Raw genomic sequence first — 23,780 nt, forward strand, 5'->3', positions numbered from 1 at the left:
GTGTGTGTGTGTGTGTGTGTCCTCGTTTTCCACCATGGGTATAAGTGCACACACAAACACACACACACACAAACAAACACAACTTGTAGGCTATTCTACTCATTTATCCGGCCTGATGCAGTTGGACAATCATCAGATTGATGGATCTGTTGTTACCATCTCTGCTTCTGTCGTAGAAATTTCAAGGCAGACTGAATCTACCAAATTTTGGAATGTTCTGTCTGAATGTAATGTGAGCCTCCCATGCTCTGTGATTGTCTCTTTAAACAAACATGTTTCTGAACTCTTGCTTTAAAGTATGTATGGACAAACAAAATAAATCAAGTTGAACTATGATTACCCAAAGATTTTTTGGAGGACTCCATACTCTAACCTCCCTCTAAAAACAAACAAACAAACTATTAAGTAAACAAACAAACAGAGCAAAAATAATAACAGCTACACATATAACTTGTATGTAGCCTGATCAGCCCTTCCACATAATATGATGGTGGATATGAAATCATGGTGAAAGTTAACTTTGTGCACTCTTTATGCTGTAACTGCTTAGCTGACTACAGGGAAAATAATTTTAGTCTTGATACAATATGGATATGCATTGTAAATGCCCCAGAACAGAATAAATGTATATATGTACATTTTGAACAAATACAGGATATATACATACATTTGAAACAAATACAAAGTTGATGACCTAAATAATTTCTGCATTCAAAGTTTTATTCAAAATAAATATGAATGTACTCACATACATTCATGTTCTATAACTTTACATCACATAAGTCGCCATGCTTACAGTATGAAAAGTTTTGCTCATATACATTTTCTGTTTAACTTTATTGACATGAAAACTGACTTTTTAATAAAGGGCCACTCCTCACCAGCATTGTAAATAAAACTCTAGTAGCTTGAGAAAAGATTAGACACCTCTTTTTTTTTTTTGTCCATTTTTGATCTTTTTTTATCTCTCTCAAACAATCTATGACAACACATGAATGTATTGTAAAGGCATATACACATGTAACACTCTCAAATACACTGTACGTTGTACATGTATATTCTTATTTCAACACTGTCAAGCTGACCTAGACATTTTCACATGACATATTGGAATGAGTCTTGTTAAAAATCTTCTGGGGGCATTTCATGAAGCATTTTGTCCAACAAGTTTGCTCTCAGCCAATCAGATACATGTACAAGGATTTCAGTAGCTTGTAACAGTTTGTCCAAAAAAAAAAGTTAGGACAAAACGCTTCATGAAATGCCTCCCTGATTACTGCGCGAAGCAGACAGGATATTATTTTGAAATTAAGTGAAGTTCCACAACATTGATCACTAATAAGAATTTTTTTTTTTTTTTGCTGAGTACTCTACCAACAGATCCTTTAAACGAGTACAACAAATACTATTCGGTGTTGTAGCTACACATGTATGTAAAACTAAATATTGAATGATTTCATGTGCAATCCCAGGTACATCCTCACAATCATGGTTTGAATTCACAGCTTTCTCTCTTGTTTGCTATTTTCTATGCCATATATTGAAAGTTTGTGTTCAGAAAGCTGAAAAAAAAACCAAAAAAAAAATCAAAATACAACCTTTGTATTTGCAAAGCCATTGCTGTCTTTGACTAAAACTATACAGCCTGGGATCGCAAAGAAATAACTGTGACAGACAATAGGAATACACGTTAGACAAATGTCTAGAAACCATGCACAACAGCTGTATGTACAAGAATCAAAATTAACCTGTTTCAAACAAGGCTGTGAAATATCCACAGACTTATCATCCAGCTGATTGATCTGTGAGATTTGAAAACCTCTATATTCTATATCCTTCTCTTTGTATTCGTAAAGGTGTCTGTGAGCGCATAGCATAAACTACATCTGATGTATTGGTAAGGTACGTTTCTTACAATCCAACACTGACATTTGCTGAAAAGCTTGTAGAGCTGTTCAAACACTAAACACATGGATTGCATTTTTTTTTTTTTTTACTTTAACCAAGAGGAAAGCTTCAGAGACAATAGCAAGCTTTAGATCTGCAGCGCGAATGCTAAGACGATACTAATTACGCAAGAAATTGTGTTCTTCACATGCGCGAGACAGCCGTTTCCATCGTCCAAGCCGGGAGGCTGCGTCGTCTTAGCGTTCATGTCGCAAATCTAAAGCTCGCTAATGTCACACTTAAAAAAGCGTTAGCAATATTCAAACATTACACTACAGTGCATTCACACCTACCAATCCTGAGCGATATGTTATGATCTATACCTATTACATCTGACAAATCACTTCAGTTGGTTTTTCTCGATACAGAAATTTGGAAATGATGATCACTGGCATTCCAACTAGTCAAGGTGAAAGTAAATAATGTAGTCTGGTGTAATGTAATAGATAACCTATTCTGTGACTTATCTGTTCTAAAGTTGGGTTTATGTCATCAGTTACAAAATACACTGAAATGGACATTTGCCCAAAACACACAAAGTACTTTGACAAACAATACAGCTAGTAAAAATGAAATTCTCTTTAACATACATGCAAATTTTTGGCCTTTTAGTCAACAACAGGATATATATTAAAGTTTGACAGACACTGCATGAGCAAGTACTGCAAGATAATTTCAATTTCATAGATATCCGACTGTTAAGAGCTCGTGAATGATATTAGGTTGTCACAAAGCATTTCCACACGAAACACTGACAAAGCAGATCACGTTATTGTTCGAAGGCTTAAATGTGAATTGAGGAGAGCAGATTCAAGTAGGTGTGGCATGCACAGATCTTAAAATGCACACTGCGCAACAAACCATTTATAGTCAGAAGCTTTCACCAAAATGGGCCAATATGGCTGCAAGCATGTTTGCAAGCCATGATCTTCTAAACACGATTTAATTGACAAAATTTCCTCGGCCACTAATTCCCTTCCGATTTTCACTAACACAGTCATGACAATGGCTCATCCACGACCTCGTCCCCATTCCCATCTTAATTTCCATCAAGCGGCCTGCCTCCTTTTGGTCACGACTTGTGCTCCTGGTAGTAATTGTTGAAGTTCAGCCTCAGCATGAATTCCTCCAGGTGAGGTTGGTATCCCCTGGTTACCAACTTGGCAACAACTGGGAAAGAGAACACGCAAAGAAACAATAAAGTAAATTCAGCTCAGGCTCAGCGTATTGAACTGTGCTTAAATCTCCCCTCATGCTTTTTAATAGAAATGCATGAGCATGTATCAAATACTGTAAAACCAAAAATGCTCGTGTGCATTTTAATTTTGTGAATTTTGTGAGAGCCAAGATTCATAAAATTAAAATGCACCCAAAAAGTTCTTGTCTACATTATATACATTAAATCCCAGAGGCAACACATGATTATTGCATGCCGCCAAAAATGGCCATCAGCTCCAATTCGCAAAAAAAAAAGAAATCATGCAACCAAAATATTTTGCTCTACAGTACATGTGCAGCATTTATATACATTGTACCTGCAATACTGCCCTGAATGAGTACTTAATCAGAGGTGTTACCGCATGCCTATTGTTGTTTTATTTTTTAAATCAAAACGTAGCATTCTGTTGTTCTTAATATTTTTTTCATTATTTTGTTCTTTACATAGCAAGGCAAATTGGAATCTGAAAGGATGTCAGTGTGTTTGTCTGAGTCTCTGCACACTGCTACACCTTCATGGACCAGATATAATGCACTCTATAAAGTACTTTGCCATACATCATTGTTTTCACCTGTACAAATTTCAAACCTAGTCAATGCAGTGTTTTCATAATCTAATTTAACAAATACAATGTATGATGCTCGGTTTATTGATCGGCATCTATGGATGTCTTAAAAATGTCAACAAAGAAGGATTATGTAATCTTCCCACACCCTACCATATCATAATGGCCTGTAGGTCTGTCCCACTGTTTTTACATTACAGGGAGATGGTTTACTGCACTAAGTCCCTGGATTCACTGAATGCATGTATAGCTTGGCAAATTATGGCTACTGAAGCAAGAGCATGTTACGGTTACTCGCATTACAATACCCACCTTTGTAGAGGAAGCCCGAGTACTCCTTGAACGCCATGTAGGACTTCTTGATGTTGCGGAAGCAGGGGTGGATGACCTGAGCTGCGGAGGCATCCCAGGCCCAGGAAGACGAGGTGAGCTGGGTGCGTACCTTGAGCACAAGGCTCAGAATGTCACAAATGATCTTCATCACTGGAGCTGCCTTCTTGTTCAGGAGGCATCTGTCAAGGAAGATGGAGAGGACAATGACAGCGACAGTGACCATGGCAACAATTATGAGATAACAATGACTTGTTTGACATCACTTCAATCGAAGATCAGCCTGAATGTATATTAGGATCAAAGTAAAGGGAGTTAAAGCAACAAAACTTATGCTGCCATGTGTGCACACATATTGTTGTTACAATGCAGCTGTGGTTGGACTCATTAAACAATACGCATAAAATGTAATTGCGACCAGTCAGAGAGACACTAAGGTACTCAAAAGAATAGGAGCACAATCCGAACAAAACAAAATAGTTAATCACTGCCACACCAGATGACTGCTTGACCTACAATTTGAGACACGCTTTGAGGATGACAAATTTCAAACAGTTTTCACTGGTTCATGAGAAGATGGCTGATTACTTTCTAGAATTTGAACGGTAAAGTCTTCTTTAATCCCTGATTCCCTTTTACATGTGAGAACAGGTACATTTCATTTGAGGTATTAAAGATAAAGAAATTTATATACTCTCACTGCAAACATAGGTGTTGATACAGCAGAAAGCAATGTCATAAATGCAACTTCCAGAAACTAAGGGCCTGTTGTCCACAATACAGTACATCATGGCCAATTTCCTTTTCACATCTTGCACTGGAAAGTTTTATAATGCCCTACAAAGAGAATGATTTGTAGCTGTAGAAGAGTCTAACTTCATGTATCTGGAATTTTATACTGTATAGTTGCAATGTTGTTGTTGTTTTGTTTTTTTCATATATTTCACACTACTGCACATTCACCTTGTAATAGTTCGGAAATTACTATGTAGAACGTACAATCTCATTAAATATGGTACCTGGTCATAATGAAAAACACTGATAATCATGAAAAGAATGTTTACCTTTAAAAACACATCTAAATCCATTAATCAGAAAACATGCATACAGCTGCTCATCTTTATCTTTGATAGGTTAATCAAATATCATTCCTATCTTATTTTATTCTATAATTGAAAGTCAACATGATGTTCATATTGCACCCTTTCCAGGAAGTGAAAACAAGCAATACGAGAAAAACAAGAAATACATGACTGCTTATGACTACTACTGTCATTGCTAGATTGGCATTAATAATGAAGATAAATTTCTACAGCCCAGACATTCATTTCCAGCCTACCTCAAGATTGCCTTGTTTAAGTAGAGAGCATGCTTCTCCCTCAGATCATCAAGATTATGAACCTGTGATAGAAACCAAATTGAATCAAGTCAAAATAACATTTACAGAAGATTCTGATACAATATGTCATTATTTCCATGGCTAAAAGACGATTGAAGTTGTCTTTGGGTTATATCAAAAGTAAGTCAGCACGCATCAACAGAATATTCCAAGCAGAAAATGTCCTTGCTGTGTGTTTTTTCTGACTTGTGTACAGAACTGTGCAGAGTACATAATTTGCGGTTCAAAGAGGACTGCAGGGCTGAGGAAATCTTTTGTTTCTGTAAGACCAGAAATTTTCCCATGCCTTTTGATTTCATGAATTTTGTAACAGCCATTGGATGTCAGTGGAAATTCCCCAAACTTTCTTGCTTTACGGTAACTACAATTTGTATTCATGCTCAAAATGCACAAGCCAATGAAATATCTACAGCATGGTCATAATTTCTATATAGAGATAACCCCAAAATAATCCATCGCACTCACAGAATCTATTCAGCACATAAACTCCATCCATGATTTTTGTCCTTGTGTGCATTTTAATACAGTGCACTCCCGTTATAACAAAATGCTCGGGACTGGTAGTTTTCTTTCGTTATAACAAAATTTCGTTATAACCGAACAAATACAATGTATAACGAAAACAAGGAAGCCACGCATATATCAAATTCGGTATGTTGAATACTCGTCATACACAGGAAAGCTACGTCAACAATAGAACAAATAGTTATTCAATTTCAGATTATTGTATTACAATATTAAACACAAGTTCCCCTCGGAAACTGTGCGTGACACACCAAGCGAACACACAGTGATTTGACGCGTTCGCCCATGCAGAGACTCTACAAATGCTTGTTCCGCTACGTATTTTCGAAAGCGATCCTCATTTCGTTATAACGGAGCACATTTTTTTTGTTTTTCTTTGTCAGGGCGCTCGGAAAAGACTTCATTATAACGAAAATTTCGCTATAACCGTGTTCGTTATAAGCGAATTTTGTACCATAGACTTTAATGGCGATAATTTTGGGACCAGAAGTTTTACTTCGTTATAACCGTGTTCGTTGTAACGGGAGTGCACTGTACTACGAATAGGTGCAGTACGCCATGATTCTAAATCATCGGGTCCACTGTAATGTCAATAGCAAAAAATTGGCCACTACACAAACATAAAGCAGAGGCAGATCCAGGAATTCCATAAAGAGGGGCCACCTTCACAAAATTTAAGGGGGGGGGGGCACGCACCCCACCCCCAATTTTTTCTTTTTATTTCTTTTGTTTTAACGGGGGGTGCCGGGTGCATCCCTGCCTGGATTTGCCACTGTAAAGTAGGTATTTAAGACTAGCTTTAATATCATGTATGCTGTGGTTGCAACTAGGGGCATGTACAACCTGTAGGTGCCAGCGATACATCACTCTGTGTTTAACAATACATTGATTGCATTGAGTGATACGGTGTACTGAGTATGTCATGAGAGCATCAAACAGCAAAACATTGCACAATGTTGTCTTTGTTTGGAGTTGGTAGGAATCGTTGAGATGAAAATAGTTGTCTTGTGACATGAGTTTATCAGCATGTTTCTTATTCAGTGGTGTATCTGTCATCTTGCAAAATAAATTCCTGGGATCCGTTTTATGAAATCATCACAAAAAAGTCTTGACATAAATCTCACTATAGCCAGTCACTCATACAGACTTTAAAAGTGAAGTAAAATCCATTTCATGAAGTCTCTCATGAATGTGTATTATGAGTGAAAGTCTCTTGTAAGAGTATCCTTTGAACTCTAGTATGTTGGCCTGATTTTAAAGCTATGGCATGAAATAAGTATCTCTCAGTGCCATCACCTATGGTGGCTACAAAAAGGGGCATGAACTATGAACAGGTGTGCCACAGCACCTATCATAAACAAGTGTATTGTTAGATCCTGGTAATAATTTTGGAATGAACATGTGCATCCAGCTGTTGTTTTGAATGGTAGCATTGTATTCCAGCCTTTATGTTTGAAATGAACAATGAATAGTATGCAGTCAGCAGGTGTTCTGAATTGAATTCTATTGTGTTATACAAATTGAGGAATTTGAAATTAACAATGAGCAGGTGTGCACCCAGCTCTTTTGTTCTGTTTTGTTCTTTGTTTTTTGAATGGCAGCATTCTTATTCCAAACTGAACATTTGAAATGAACACTGAAAGTTATGAGGTAAACAAGTGTTCTGAATTAAAAGTCTTTTATGTAAGGTAGGGAACTAAAGTCAACAAATGACAGGTGTATACTCAGCAGGTGACATTTGCATGAATATCTGTTGAACAGACCATAACAATGTCAGAGTCTTTTGTTATAACTTCAGTTGGAACCAGGTGGGAGCATGGTTAGCAACAATAGCTAGAATATTTCATGGCCAGGTGCAGCTGTTTAGAACCAGTTTCCAAGGTGATGAATGGCTATGACATCACACTTTGATGGGTCTGGGGTGCAAGTTGTTTACAATAAAAGCTAATTAGTGTTTTGCAGACAGTGAACCTCCAGCATGGTCAATGAACTTGTCACATGGTCAACAAACTTTTCTCATGGACAATGAACTTGTGATATCTTGAATGAATTCCCCAATTTGAAACCCATGGGTAAGGCATTTTCCCCATTTAAATCTCAAATAACACTCTCACATGTATATACATCCATTTACTGAGACAAGATTTTAAGAATTAAGCTCACCATTTGGCAAATATGATAACTCAGACATTTTTTAAATCACTGCTCCCAATTCATGGAAAAAAAAAACAAACTTTCATGTACTGTCTATTAAATGGACAGAGTGTTTATGCATCTTACTACAATGGATGGCAAGGTCACACACAGCACTGTTCAGCTACACACAATGAGAATTGAACTAGAGGCATTTGATTGCAAAGGCAGATGCGTTACCGACTAAGCCACTTCACTTCCCTGATAACAGGACCATAAAGCGCTTGTTTCACTGCTACTCACATTGTCCTTGAGGTCCTTCTGAAACTCTTCCCAGCTGACGTGGATGACTTGGTTGACCACGTAGCCCTGCATCACATTCACAAAATGCTGCATCTCATGCCTAAAGCCAGATGAAACAGAAACACCAGGTATCTCTTATTTAATCTCTCAAATGACCAGCAACATACATTTAAAACAATATGCTTTTAGAATTTGGCCACACTAACCCCTATGAGCATGACTTCTATTATTCAATAATACCATGTCTCCATAAAAGAGCATGCAGACTTTTATGTAAACAAACATGATATTAAACACTCATTTGCAGCCAACGAATAGCATGAACACAAATATGAGTCTTCAATAATACACTTCAGGATGGCAAATAAACAACCAGATAAATCAATCTAATCTACACCTTCAAGTGCAATAGTTAATACCATCATTACCATTTGGGAAAAATACTATTTCCAGCATACGATACTTTTCTGGGTGGTCATTCAGCTTTGATGGAGAGTACTTGTGTATGCAAGACAGAAACTCAAGTATATCTCAAGCTGAAGATTATTCTCATGTAAAGATCTTGAATATGTCCTTAGTATTAATGCCATATACTGTATATGCCATACATTCAGTGAGTCTAATTTTTCTTAAATTGGGACTGGCTGACAATTTCACAAGTGGTTAAATGTGCGATCAAGGAGTACAACAATGGACGGAGAAATGTACACGTGCACATCCCACTTTAATATGTCATGATCAGAGTTGATATTTTAGTGCGTTGTGAAATTCTTAAACTACTCCAGACTTGTGAAATTTACGACAAATAAAAACCCTGTGAAACATATATGGGGCATACAGTACGTCATTTCTAAACTTCAGAGTACTGCATATGAAAGAGAGCAAAGAGATATAAATGTGCATCACTTTACCTGAACAGCTGTAACTGGTGGTATTGTGGGGAGCTACCTGCTTTGTGAATCATGGCTGCAAAGAGACAGGAAGACATGAAATCAATTTCAAGGTGAAATCCTATCATCACATGCACTCCTTGAAATTTTTTATACAGAAATACCTGCATAGAGAAGTGAACAAAAATACAAATCACATTTCAGTACGAATTGCGACAAGCAAGAAATGTCAGCGAATCAACTGGTATCATATGCACCCCTCGAAATTCTTAACAAAAATACCTACACAAAGAAGTGAACAAAAAAAGATTTACATTTCAGTACACATATTAACCCTAACTAGGCCGGGGGGGGGGGGGGGGGCCTCGGAGGCCCCCCCTCGACGTTCCGCGCGATGTATCGCAATCGCAAAAAGCTATCGCTGCGACGTTTCATGACTTTTTTCTATCGAGTCTCCCGCATCTTTTGACACCAATTTTGCGACGCCCGGGTGCGCGGTTCCGAAGTTACACATAAATATGTACATGCATGTCAGACCAAAAATTGCTCAAAAACGTTAATTCGTGTACAATTTCAATGCAAACTGTGCTTACAGGCAAATTTCATAAAAGCATGATTATTTTGGTGTTTTATTGATTAAAATCAATGAATAACATATTTTCTTGTTCGGAGGGATGTCGCGGACAAATTTCATCGAAAAAACAATGAAAAACATAAAGTCGAAAAAACAAAGAAATACATAAGAAATTCCGAAAAACAATAAAATACTTCAGAATTTTTTCTGATATCACAATTTTTTTTTATTACATTTGCTAAGGACACTAAAAAGAATATTTACACAAAAAATGTGCCTGTTTTGAGCTTTATTTTGTGATTTATACCAAATAGTCTGATTTTATGCATCATCATGCATAAATGAGCATAATTTAGCATAAATGATGATTTTTTTGAAAAAATGACTTCATGGTATTTTAGATTACATCATAGGCAATGTGTGTGCCAATTTTCGTCGCGATCGCACGGTCGACGGCCGAGATCTGGAGGGGGGGCCTGGGAGGCCCCCCCCCGGCTCTATCAACTACCTAAATAGCCCGGCCTAGTTAGGGTTAACAAGCAAGAAACTATGTTAGTGAATCAACTGGTATCATATGCACTCCTCAAAATTCTTATACAAAAATACCTACACAAAGAAGTGAACAAAAATAAGATTTACATTTCAGTACACATTTTAACAAGCAAGAAATGTCAGTGAATCAGCTGGTATCATATGCACCCCTCGAAATTCTTAACAAAAATACCTACACAAAGAAGTGAACAAAAAAAAAAGATTTACATTTCAGTACACATATTAACAAGCAAGAAATGTTAGTAAATCAACTGGTATCATATGCACTCCTCGAAATTCTTATACACAAATATCTACACAAAGAAGTGAACAAAAATAAGATTTACATTTCAGTACACATTCTAACAAGCAAGAAATGTCAGTGAATCAACTGGTATCATATGCACTCCTCGAAATTCTTAACAAAAATACCTACACAAAGAAGTGAACAAAAATAAGATTTACATTTCAGTACACATTTTAACAAGCAAGAAATGTCAGTGAATCAACTGGTATCATATGCACTCCTCGAAATTCTTATACAAATATACCTACACAAAGAAGTGAACAAAAATAAGATTTACATTTCAGTACACATTTTAACAAGCAAGAAATGTCAGTGAATCAACTGGTATCATATGCACTCCTCGAAATTCTTATACAAAAATACCTACACAAAGAAGTGAACAAAAATAAGATTTACATTTCAGTACACATTATAACAAGCAAGAAATGTCAGTGAATCAACTGGTATCATATGCACTCCTCGAAATTCTTATACAAAAATACCTACACAAAGAAGTGAACAAAAATAAGATTTACATTTCAGCACACATTCTAACAAGCAAGAAATGTCAATGAATCAACTGGTATCATAATGGTGTATTGTGGGAACTTTCAAGAATCTAGATACTAATCATGCGATTAAGGATTCTCTTGAGGTGAAATTTTTCAGCAACATGCTTGTGATTTGGAAGAAATAAGGGTAAAAATAAGGCTTTATGAGAGGAAAAACAAGATGTGAAAGGCCACATAAGGCTAGGTTGAAGGGAGCTACAATCAAAAATACACACAAGGAAGACTTCTGCTACAATTTCAAATTGACACAGTCTACTTCAATAAATGTAGAAGAACTATTACTATGACAATAGCAGAAAAATGAGAAAGAGGAGGCAGGAGAGCAGAGGATATGAACATATTGTCCTAAGGAAAATATGGCAGCTGCGGGTATCAGAAACATTAAAAAAAAAAAAATTCAAAGACATCTAGGACAGGATCCACATTGTGGCGATCCTTCAGAGGTAAATGGAGGAGGATGGGGCGGGAGAGAGTGCAGATAATGAGGACAGGGAGCCTACCGCTGATCTTGAGTTGGTGATGAATATCCCGCAGGACCCAACCAGTACGCTTGAGTTGGAGCAGGAATGAGAAGACCTTGTTGTATTTGGACAGACAGGTGTCTGTGATTACTATGTTGTTTGGCCACTCCACCTGTGAATTGAAAGCGGTAGAAGATTGTGACCACATTACTTGCTGAACTTCAAGTTTTATATTTTAATGAATGATCTATCTTAAGTACAGCACCTTACAGTTATTTGGAAGATTTCTTAATAACAGTATGTCACAAAGAAGTTAGTATATTAAAAAAAAAAAAAAAAAACTATCATTATTAACGTAAAGGCGATAAAAGCACATATTTCATTCAAAAATATGATGATACGTATCACAGCCATATTGAGGGCAGCATTGTCTGCATGTTTTGTTTCAACTTTTATTGAGTCATCTTTCCTTTTCAGGATTTAATTGCAGTCTGATATTTTATCAAACATATCCCTGATATTTTTTTCTTCTGATTTTGCAATGTATAATTATGCACCCTTGCTACCTTCATCACACATTGACTTGAAATAATGACGGGCTGAAATATTTTTCTTCTTATAATCCAACCCTTCAAACAATATCAATATTCATTTCATGCTTTACAATATTCAGAGCATACCTTGTGCCATGAAAAAAAAGAAAAAAGATACATCCTTCCAGCATTTTAGATACAGCACATTTATCAGTATCTTGTTGTATTGTCCTGATATACTCACATGGTAACGGAGTTCAAGACAGTCCAGTGTATCAATAGCTGTGTAAAGAAAAAGAGAAAATATATGGACTGCTATAGGAAATAGGTACTACAGGACTGCGGTTGGTTTTGCATTACTGACAAAAAAATAACACAACTGCAAAATACATACCACTTTTTATCGCTAGTTTTTCTTCATAGTAAATACAAATGGACTACTACATCTGTGTATCTGGAGTTACTTAAACTTTACTATTAAAACCTCTAAAATGAAGTTTATCTACATGTCAGCTTTATTATTTGTCCTTTTTTTCCCATTGCTGCATAATGTCATAGAGCAGAGCCAAGGAAATCTGACAGCATCTTATTTTTTTTATTTTTTTTTTAATTTTAGGTACGAAACAAATTCCTGTATTATCATGTAAATACAGTGTTGCCAATTTTGAAAGCAATGTGCTGACCTGTTGCCTCTGAGGAAGTGTTATTCATGAAAAACATGACACAATTTAATCCCCTACCAAATGAGTTACACATTCAGCTGTAAAATACCAAGAGGGATATTCAGTTGGAAGTAAGTGGCTACAAATACTTTCCTAGAAATGAGGGTTTAGAAGTGTACAAATCAGCATGATATATCCCGACGCCATGGTTACTCACCATTGGGTTTGTAGACCATTGGATGCCACTTGAGGGCAAAGCTGAGATTGTCTTTCAGCTCTGAGTTGGAGCTGGCTGAGAGCTGTATGGCCCTGGATAAGATCTGGTTCAGGGTAATTGGAGACAGTAGCTCTTGGAGGTGCACACAATGGGCCAGCTGTAGAGAAAACACCAGATGCTCATAAACTAGTGAAAGGGACTGTTCCTTTCACAAGAATTAACTTGGTATATTCTTGTTGTTCCTATATTGGTAAGTCTAAAGAAAAACAAAAAAACATGTAAGGACAAAAACCAGTAGTCCTTTAGAGTAGTTGTAATTGCCTATTAAAAGAATAGATACAGCGTTTCTCATACAAGGCACGATATAATCATATGTTACAGTTATATACATACGGCAAAAATGCACGTGGAAGGATGGACAGACAGACAGATATATATAAGGTGTATAGATAATAGATAGACAAAAAGATAGACAAATAGATAGACAGATGGATAAATGACTATGATTGTTAGTGTACGCTAAAACCTGATGCACATCTGTCCCAGAACTAAATGCATTCTTCAGTGTAAAATGAGAAGTAGGTATAAGAAAAGCTCATACCTGTAACTACCATATGAAAAATAGTAGTTTTTTGTTGCATGTGAATGACAGTGCATACAGGAGGTGAGACCAAACGACCTTCTACGTTTAGAGCTCCGAGGAGCTCGCCTACCTTGTCAAAGATCTGATCGCACAGAGCCTGGCCAAACTCCCCATCCTGCAGAAAGAGAAACCTACGCAGGGCCACAAAATGTTTGTCTATCCTCAGCTCTACCAGGAAATAGTCCAGGATGCTTTGATTCACTAGCCACACCCTGTTTGATACAAAACATAATCAAGCATGCAAACAATGAAGTAATGTTCACTTTATACTTACAGATTAATAATATCCAATACACATACAGTAGATAATCATTATTCAGAACTCTTCATTATGCATCATTCTCCTACTATGTACTCGAGTATCTGTCCCTACTTTACAAGTCATAAAAACAAAAAACAAAAATGGGTTAAAATCCTATCACAGAAGCAGATAAATGCATCATTGAAAAAATTGTCTTTTGAAGCCTAGGTGTAGTCAAGTATACAAAGGTTTTTGCTATAGAGTACCACATACATGTATCACTTTTTGACAATACTGTAACATGCATCCTAAGAGTAACAAAATTTCATACCTAGTAATGCAATAAATATTGTTCTATTATTCTCCTTACATGTATCTGTCTTTTATACTTTACTCATCATTAAAAAAAAAAATGGCTTAAAATCCCATCACAAAAGCAGAAAAAACAGATTTGAGAAACTTGGCTTTGGAGTCTTGATGTAGTCAAGTGTACAGAGGTCTATGTGATCAAGCATCAAAGACCACTTAAAAACAATATTGTTTAATACAGTTATCCTTGAAATAGAAAATGTTCACGCTTCAAAAGATTTATTTGTTTAAAAAAAATAACAAAGAAAATGGGATTCTAAATCCCATTTTGTTTGCTAATTTTTTCAATAATAAATTATTCTTTTATTTCTGGTCAGTTTCCCTTTCTTTGATTTATTACTTCAAAAGATTTTTAGATTTGAAAGTCAGGGCAAGAAGCATTTAATATGTTATGAATCTTATTTTTGAACAAAAATTTAATACATGACTTTTATTTTTCAGCCTCATTTCCCAGCTTACATCAAAGTCTTCTTGGCCTTTGCAGTGGTGACATTACCAGGGTAACATAGTGACAAGTCACATATGTGTGCTTTTTATGCTGGTTTCAGACATGTCAATAACTCATACAATAGTACGAGAACAAGACATCATGTGAAAAAGAAGAGGTAAAAGAGACTCACTGGGCCCTAAGAGGAGCTGTGATAGATCTCTTGATGATAATGGGTAATGGCAAAACATCAGTGGCCTCGATGCTGTCGCTATCCGAGCTCTGAACTCCATAGTCACCTATCTCTGACTTGAGGGGCGTGTAGCCAGTCCGTCCCAGGAGGTCTGTGTCAGGTAATCCCTCTGAGTAAGTATGAAAAACGAGACAAGTTGACTGAGTTAATGATACCAACGCATGGACGGTGGGAAACAGCACTGTTAATCAGCTGGGAAAAGTTACGAACATGGTTCATGTACTTATTCTGCATAATGGATAATCATCATCTTTGAAAAACAAAACTATAGTGAATGCCATCTATTCAAAGAATAATCACTATCATCCTTTGTTTAAAACTATTCTCATTTCTATCACACAAAGCATTAAAAAATATAAATATCATCAGAAAAGAGAAGTTACAGCTATAAACATTGATTTTTTTTCTCTGCTATGTTTACACAGAGATATGAATTATATATTATCAGGAAGTCTTGACCATTGCAAAGAAACAAAAACATGACACAGGCTAATAATGACGAACTGGGTACTATGTCACAGAAACAAAATTTAATACGGTCCAAATTCTCTATATGAGGATAATAGAACATTTTTCTCACTTTCTGGAGAGACAAAACTTTATTACATATCGTTGCCATGCATGTTTCAGCTGTGTTTTATCACCTCAGTTATGTTTGATTACTTTCCTGAATATTGAAACTGGAGAAGCACAAACAGTGGTTAGTACACGGCAATGACTTACCAAACATATTGAAGTTGAATTCTACTGTTTCCCTGCCTTGGTCTGCCCAAACAGTGATAGGCAATTCAACAGCTTCCATTTCCACTGCTGACAAAACATTGGAAATGGTCGTCAGTGAGAAGAATAAATTTTGGAAAACTACAGTATTTGGCAAGGAAGGAGAGAGTGCAAACATGAGACATGACGCACACATTCTAGAGATCATGTAACAACTGGTGAACACATTGAGTTATCCAATACCACTAGTTTTTGCAAGTTAACACACCATGCAGTACTATAATTGACTTGAGACTCTTCTGTGCATTCATGACCAGATTTCCTTTTTATCTATTTCAGAAAAGGTCGGTATCAATGTTCCATGTTACACACTATCTGTGTCACGTAACAAAAAAACTTTGACTGATTGAGTCCATCAAAGTAGAAATTAACAAAAAAGCAATATTGCTGACAATGTAATGTTTTGAATTGACTTGTGATTCAAAGGGTGAAGGCATAACTCTTAATGAGCATGACAAGAACTCCTTTGCCAACAATACCTTCCTCTTTCTCATCCTTGCTCGTCTGAATAGGGTACAGAAGCTTCTGCACAGTAGAGTCTGAATGGTGTCCTTGCTTCACCATGGCAACCACAGTTCTCCTCTCCTCCCTGATGGCAGGCAGTCCCCCGTCTCCACCACCTGACTGAGATGGGTATATCACGTCACCCAGTGATGAATCAGAGGCATGACCATGGACATGGGAGCGTTGAGGTATCCCTAAAAGGCCCTTGCTATCCTCTTTCCCTTCATCCCGGTCCAGAGTCTTTCCATGAGAGAGGGCTGCATTAGCCCCCTTGAGGACTGGCCGGTGCGGCAATCCTGGAACACACTCTTCCTCTGAAGTGGAAGCTTGAGCTGTGGCATGAGTGTCATAGCCAGAGTCTTCAGGTGCTTTTGTGCTCTCCGCAGCAATCCCTCCTCCACTGATGATGCTCTGAATGGTAGAATCGGATGAATGTCCATGAATGTGAGGACGATGCGGAATCCCTGCGATTCTCTGAGAGTCCACAGCATCACTGCTGGTGTCCTCACTGACTCCCAGTGAGGAGACAGAGGCAAGTCTGTGGAGGGGCTGCTCAGAGACATCCTTAGACTGGTCCTTTTGTCTACTCTCCAAGTGTCCCAAATCTTGAATGGATGACTGAGATGGATGGCCATGCTCATGGGATCGGTGGGGAAGACCCTCTGTGCTGCCATAATCCAAGTCCTGTGGGCGTCCCTGATTCTGATCCTCCCTGGCTAATGATGTACTTGACACTTGCTCACCCATCTGGCGTTTGAGGTGGGGGACTCCTTCCACTCTGCCAAGGTCCTCAGAGTGTCCTTCAGGGAAGGATCCATGCATTTGCAGGCTGGAGTCTGACACATGGCCATGGACATGGGGTCTCTGCGGAAGCCCTTGGACAGGGATGGCACTGCTATCACCTGCCTTTCCAAGTGAGGCAAGATTGTCACCACTAATCCCATGAGATGTGTCTGAGATGTGACCATGAGAGTGTTGTCTCTTTGGCAGACCACGCAGAGACTCTGCTGAGGCCGATGCATCCAGGCTCATCTGGGATGGGTGGCCATGGCTGTGTGACCGATGTGGCAGGCCAACGATACCATCACCACTTCCATTCCTGTCTAGGTTAGTCTCTGACCCCAAGATGTCGTCCAAGACATTTCCTTCGTTTGAATCCCCTGGTAGAGGTTTCCCATCCCCCATCACCGCAGATTTGCTCGGCAATGAAGATCCAATCTCCAGAAGGACATCATCCAGGGTGGTGTCTTTGGCCTGTTCCTCATCATCAAAGTCAATGAAATCCTCCCCTTCATCTCCCTGCTCTTGTCTGGGCAGGAAATCTTCAATTGAGATGCCCCCCTTCTTAGTCTTACTTTTCACCTTCCTCTCTGGTTGAGATCTAATTTTTTCAACACTAGTGTCTTCATCACCTCTGATGAGAGCCAGAACTGGTTCCAGGTCCTCATTAGCATCACTACCAAGCTCCAACTTATCATCATGATCATGGACATCTTCTTCATCAAAACTTGTTTCCACTGGAAGCAATTTTGCCTTTTCCTCGGTCTCAACAGTTGGATCAACATGACTTTTCGCTGTGCTCTCCCTTTCATCCTGTGCTGCAGAGGAAGAGGCAATGTGATCCTTTTGTTCAACATCACTTGCTCCTATCGTTGGTGCGACTTCCAGTGCTACCGATGAAGATGCGCTCTTGTCTTCCCTCTGCTGAGCATCTTCTGGAGTGCCAAGTGCAAATTCAGGCCCTGCATTCACATCTCCTAAGCCGTCAGTCTGCTGCTGTTGTTGTTGCTGCTCCTTTAGCTCTTCGTTGGATTGTTGGATGGGGGGAGCTGCCAGCTCTCTGCTTAGTGCCTCCTGGTCTCGCTGGAGAAAAGCTTCCCGCTCCTGGTCCAGCTGTCTCCGGCGAATCCTCCAAAGAGCTCGCTGCTCCCTAGCGGATGCCTGCTTGGCCAAGTCTGCGTAGAACTTGATCACTTCTTCCCTGTGGGGTTAGAAAAGATGATAAGAGAGATGATCCAACAGTGTATATTAAGGCATACACCTGATGGAGATCTTCATTGACACACAAGACTGAATATGTGCCCAGGTAGGTTTTCCTCCAAAATTGAAAGCAGTCACAAGAAGAACTCATGAAAGTATAACACAACTGCATGCCATGAAACAGATCTACGATGACATCATTTTGTTTTAACAAGCAATCTCCACAGAAGATGTGGAAGGGAATGAAACAGAAACACACATATTGATTCCACCATACTGAACAAAAATTTGTGAAATGTGAAGCAAAAACTTTCAAATGTGATCCTATTCAATCACATCCAAATATCAAAATACATTGCAACATCACAAAAACAAACATTCAAAATTAACTAAAACAGACAACTCATTCAATGCTGATTTCTAAAGAAAGCCCTAATAAAAGTCTATAGTGTTGACGGAATTGGCTGATGCAGTCAAAGAGTACACCATCAGAGCCATTTTTTATTTATTTATTTTTTAAACGAGCTTATCAAGAACTCGAAAAGAACTCCGAGAGCGCACACCTCCACCAAGCAGCTCACTTCCACTCATACACTCATGCTGAAAATTGCCCTTTTTCCCAATAATAAAGAAGCCTTTCAAGAGTAGTCTACCTCAGCTTGCCTTACTGCTGCACCTCGAACACGTGCTCAGTGCACGTATGCCCACCTCACAGTATGTGCAGCTTGAACTCCCTCATTTGTTGGCCCTATTTGCCAATACATGTAATAAAAGAATCCTTCAAAAAAATTCCTATATCCACACGTTGGGCTGAATCACTACCAAAATGTAATCATCTGATCCTTGTGTCATTATCAACTTTTCCTGTAAGTTTCATCCAAATCCTTTCACAACTTTTTGAGTTATTTTGCAAAGAGACAGACAAATAAACAGACAAACCAGTGCCAGCAACATCTTAATCTCTGTGGCAGAGGTAAAAATGATAAGATCTATAATATTCACTTTGCTTGTCTTTCTAGTTCATCCTCCACCTCCTGAGCAGCATGCTCCCTTTTAGTCAGTTCTTCCATCCTCTCCCGGTCTGCTTCCTTCTCATCCTCACGCTGCTGTCCTCTTCTCTTTATGGTATAAAAACAACAACACGACAAAAGCATGAGCACTTAAGTTTATCTGCTAAAATGAAAATATGTTCTTACAGATGAATCCCTATTGATGTGCTGGTAAACTATAGAAGTCTGCATTTAGTCTACACATACAAATAGCAAGAGCCTTGTTTTATAAAAATGTTTGTAATCACTTTTGAATTCTCATAATTGTAGTATAGTGACAGTAGCAACCGGGTTACACCAGCTCTGCTTGTTTGCATGTTTGCTGTTTCCTCAAGGTGATTAAAAGCAGGAAGGAACAAGATGCGTAAACCCTTGTTGCACTTTTTCTCATTGCTCAATGTACTAAAAGACTCTGGATGATGCAGAACTATACAGATCAGGGTATTATGCAGTCATGACTTCTTTTCATTTCTATGTTCATGAGGGTGAGATATGTAAAAACAGATGGGCTTCAGATTTGGAAACTGTTCATTCAATGCACTTGTAATGTACTGTACAGGCTTGTACACATCACACATTTCCCCCAAGTATATTTCAGAAATTGGTACTTGTCATCGGTGTCAAACAATTTCACAAGTGGTTGAATTCAAGATATAGAACCACATTAACATGATGAGAAAGAAGTGTTATCTCTTCTAAAGAAAAACATCTTGAATTTTCCATCTTTTGAGACGATACACAACGCACTTGTGTATACAGGAGGCAATATTTTTGTGAACATCAGTTGTCTGGAACAATTCATAAAATTAAAAACATAGTGACATATACTACATATACAGTAAGTCATATTATGATGAATCAATCACTGTGAAGTCCCTTGTCACCGATGTAACAAAATATAATATGTTCTACGTACATGTATTTCATAGTCAGCAATAAACAGCCTAAAGATAATATTGGGCAATTTAAATGTATCCTTGAAACAGCAATATAATATATGACAAAATGCTATATGATTATGCAATAAAAACAAATCATTACGCTGGGAAATTGAGCAGGTCAAGGAATTACATCCAATGACAGCACTAATAGCTGTAGGACCCATACAACAGAAACACTCACAAGCAAGTCTTTCTGCATCTGTTCCTTGAGAGCTAGGAATTCTTTCCTCTTCTTGGCCCCAATAGCTTCCCTTCTCTCCTTCACCATTTCTACCAGTTCATGTTAATGTGGGATGAGAATAATGGACAAGCATTAGTCTTCACTCAGCTCCAACATGTTCACATTTGAAAGTCTGAGAGCAACCCATTTGGCTGCTGGCTTGTCACTCTTCAAGGCATCAGCATATATCAAAAGAAACATTCAAGCTTTGTAAGAAAATTTCCTATAGGGTTTAATCTGAACATGGTCGTCACAGTTCAAACTTCCAGAATTCACACAAGTTTATGATTCCACAAAACTGTAGCTCAATCCTTTGGGTGCTTTGAGTGTCGATGGACACAGAAAAACCCCACAGCCTTGCACATATTGTCCAAACTCCCTGGCACAAAAAGGGTTAATCTATCTTAAAGTGGCAAACCTTCAATGAAAATCTCTCAAGATTCTACTGTGGAGATCATGGCTTGTTCACAGCTATGTGTGTATTTTAGTCTCAAGATAGCAATGGCATAAAAGCTAGAGTGTGACCATCCAAGACTCCACTTGAGAGATAGACCTTGTGGACAGCAACCCATTCATTTTGTAGACCAGTTTGTTGGGGTCAGAATGGTGCAGTTTCCTTTCAGTATATGTGACAATGCATCACAAAATCAACAAAAAGTCGCCAAACATGGATTTCTAGTTAAGGGCAGATTTTTAAAGAGCACACTCTTAAGCTTTAAAATGATGTACATGCGTATGACTCAATTCAAATGGACTCTCGTTAACCTATCTAAATCTTGGAAAGAAAGCACATACACATACTACGGAAAAGTGTGATGTGAGAAAAGAGACTCTGAAGTACAGGGTCTATTCAAGCTCTTTAAAGCCATGCTAGCTGTGTGATGAATGGGACAAAAAACAGGATGTAGACCACCATAGCAACAACAATGAAGGAATTATCAGATTAAGCTGTAATTGAGCATGCTCTATCGACACATTCTGTCCATGATTGATGCCAACGTTCAACGCAGTAGCATTATCCTTTGAATAGTTATTAGAGTTGAAAGTGAAGAGTGTGCAAAGGATTTTCAAGACATGAAAAGGGACCTCAAAGACATACCTGATCACACTACTCCACAAAAAAAAAGGTTTGTAGAAAAAATGCTGAAAACCCACTTTCCCATTCATTTTATGATCCCAAACGTACGAATAATGTAGAAGAAGAATAGTTCTTTCAGAAAATACAGAAAACTCAAAATTGACTTGATTGACCCATTTCGACATTTTTATTTTTTATTTTTTGAGTTCTCACATAAAATCAAGGGTTGCAACTTTTTGTTGGTTTTGTGATGCACGGTCACATAGAGCAATGTGTGAAGTGTGCATATAAGATGACATACTTTAAGCTTTTTGAGAATCATGACAGAACCTTCTACTTAAAAAAACAAACACAAAAAACAAGAAAAAAACATTATTACTGGGCATATACAGTATGTATATGTGCACAGCCCACACCAGTGTGGTCATCACGTTTCTCAGAGTACGTAAAAATGTTTCTGAGATCAAGACCTCACCGTTGTGCCTCTGCTGTTCTTCTGCTGCTGTACGTCTGGCCAGTGTCAAGAGCTCTGCTTTGGCTGCTTCCTCTCTCCGTTCCTTATGAATTAAGCACCATGAAGAAACAACACAGTATTATATGCAATGTTTCCATGACCAGGCTGAATAAAGTGAATTCTGATAACCATATCTTTAATTTCCACCAGAGAACACTTCCAAAAATTCTATTAAACTGTTGTCACTCTCCATTTTCGTTTTAGTTAGAACATTTTTTAATACCAGCATCGTAACTATTGCTGTAGGTATGTGGCAAAACAAATATCAATCTTATAAAAATTATTCAAGTACTCACAGAGTATGCACACATCAACCTGGATAAAATTGACTAATGCTGAAATATGAAAGGATGATCTTAAATTTTATTATCATTATAGAATGCCATAAGTATTTGGAAAACTTTCAAATGCACTTTAATCATAAACAAACAAGCATTATCTAAGAAAGAATTTTTGGAGAAAAAAAAAAGAAACTAAAGAGGAAGTAAAAAACAAAGGCTCCACTTGTCATTTACTCTCTGGAACTGAGGATAAAAAGAATAGTAGCCCCTGCTGTAACAGATGAGACAGAAATCTTTTTGTTTTGTTTTTGTTTGTGGTTCTTTTTTTTGTGGCCCCACCTGTCAAAGCAGGGAGAGAAATCTTTTCTACTTTTCCAACCTCTAGCAAGAAAGACTGTTATGGAAGCAGTTCTGTAATCATTGACTTTATAATCACAACTCACAAGACTTTCCCTGCACTCTCCTCCTGTTTATTTTAGTACCTTTTCTTGTCGAGAGACCGTCAGCTGGCCCGCCAGGACCTCCATGTGTTTGACGTAGGTCTTGGTCCTGCTTGTCACTAGCTCCAGCTCCACTGGTGAGAATGTCAGTCCAACACAGGGTGTCTCCACCGTAGTGTTACAAATGAAGTGCTGCAAAGGGGAATGCGTACTTTAGAACTGTGCTGCTAAACCTTCTTCAACCAGAGGCCCACTTTGGCTCCTTCAAATACTTTTCAGGCTCATCTTTTTAATTTCATTTTTGGCCGACGACACGGTCCAACTGCGAGAGCTTTGGGGCCCACTGGTTGGAAAGCGCAGCTTTAGAATGCTCACACATACGTGTATAGTACAGGATATGCACACATATTTACTAGCAATTTTGAATTGTGTAAAGCAGCTATTGACCTACGTAAGTAGAAAATGACTGTTTATGAGTTTAAGAAACAAACCAGGAACGTTTTAGTTTCTATCTATCTATCTATCGTTTTTTTCCTTTCTTTCTTACCTCTGGGGCACACTGCTTGAGGAGGTTAATGGACTTCCCACAGACATAAATGTCACTGGATAGCTCCTGCAGGAAGAGCGGGACCGCTGACTCGTCCTGTCCAGACATGAGCAGGTATCCATGGGTCCAGTAGTGTTTGTCTGGTGGACAAACAGTCAGGAGAGAAAAAAATAATCAAGAATCACTTCTTTATTTTTGTATTCGGAAGGTATGTTACTCAAATCGAAGTAGACAGACCATTTTTTTTTTACCACCCAGCTTAGAACCCACAAAAAGTAGGCCAAGTGAATTTCCACTTTTCTACATATATAGTTTAAAAGAGTAAGCTCCAAGCTTTAAGATGAAATGGTATTATAACTTCTTAAA

The 23,780-nt window shown here is 38.0% G+C and overlaps 1 protein-coding gene across 1 annotated transcript in view; it reads right to left on the reverse strand.

Annotated features, from left to right (window-relative positions):
• Positions 1 to 2,065: 2,065 nt before the first annotated feature.
• Positions 2,066 to 23,780, reverse strand: part of LOC139731136 (gamma-tubulin complex component 6-like) — a 33,594-nt gene continuing 11,879 nt past the window's right edge. The window contains exons 12-28 of the mRNA XM_071642020.1: positions 23,415 to 23,554; positions 22,910 to 23,059; positions 22,108 to 22,189; positions 20,516 to 20,604; positions 19,347 to 19,462; positions 16,340 to 18,345; positions 15,804 to 15,887; positions 15,021 to 15,189; positions 13,861 to 14,002; positions 13,148 to 13,304; positions 12,513 to 12,550; positions 11,775 to 11,907; positions 9,333 to 9,387; positions 8,422 to 8,521; positions 5,401 to 5,462; positions 4,044 to 4,243; positions 2,066 to 3,117 (exon numbers count right to left, since the gene is read on the reverse strand). Coding sequence (XP_071498121.1) covers positions 3,020 to 3,117; positions 4,044 to 4,243; positions 5,401 to 5,462; positions 8,422 to 8,521; positions 9,333 to 9,387; positions 11,775 to 11,907; positions 12,513 to 12,550; positions 13,148 to 13,304; positions 13,861 to 14,002; positions 15,021 to 15,189; positions 15,804 to 15,887; positions 16,340 to 18,345; positions 19,347 to 19,462; positions 20,516 to 20,604; positions 22,108 to 22,189; positions 22,910 to 23,059; positions 23,415 to 23,554 — 3,821 coding nt within the window. The 3' untranslated portion in view covers positions 2,066 to 3,019. The remainder of the gene's footprint in view (positions 3,118 to 4,043; positions 4,244 to 5,400; positions 5,463 to 8,421; positions 8,522 to 9,332; positions 9,388 to 11,774; positions 11,908 to 12,512; positions 12,551 to 13,147; positions 13,305 to 13,860; positions 14,003 to 15,020; positions 15,190 to 15,803; positions 15,888 to 16,339; positions 18,346 to 19,346; positions 19,463 to 20,515; positions 20,605 to 22,107; positions 22,190 to 22,909; positions 23,060 to 23,414; positions 23,555 to 23,780) is intronic.

This window comes from Diadema antillarum, unplaced genomic scaffold (genome assembly GCF_040938485.1).
Source record: "Diadema antillarum isolate AM-2024a unplaced genomic scaffold, OU_Dant_1.0 seq00000358_RagTag, whole genome shotgun sequence".
Lineage (NCBI taxonomy): Eukaryota > Metazoa > Echinodermata > Echinoidea > Diadematoida > Diadematidae > Diadema > Diadema antillarum.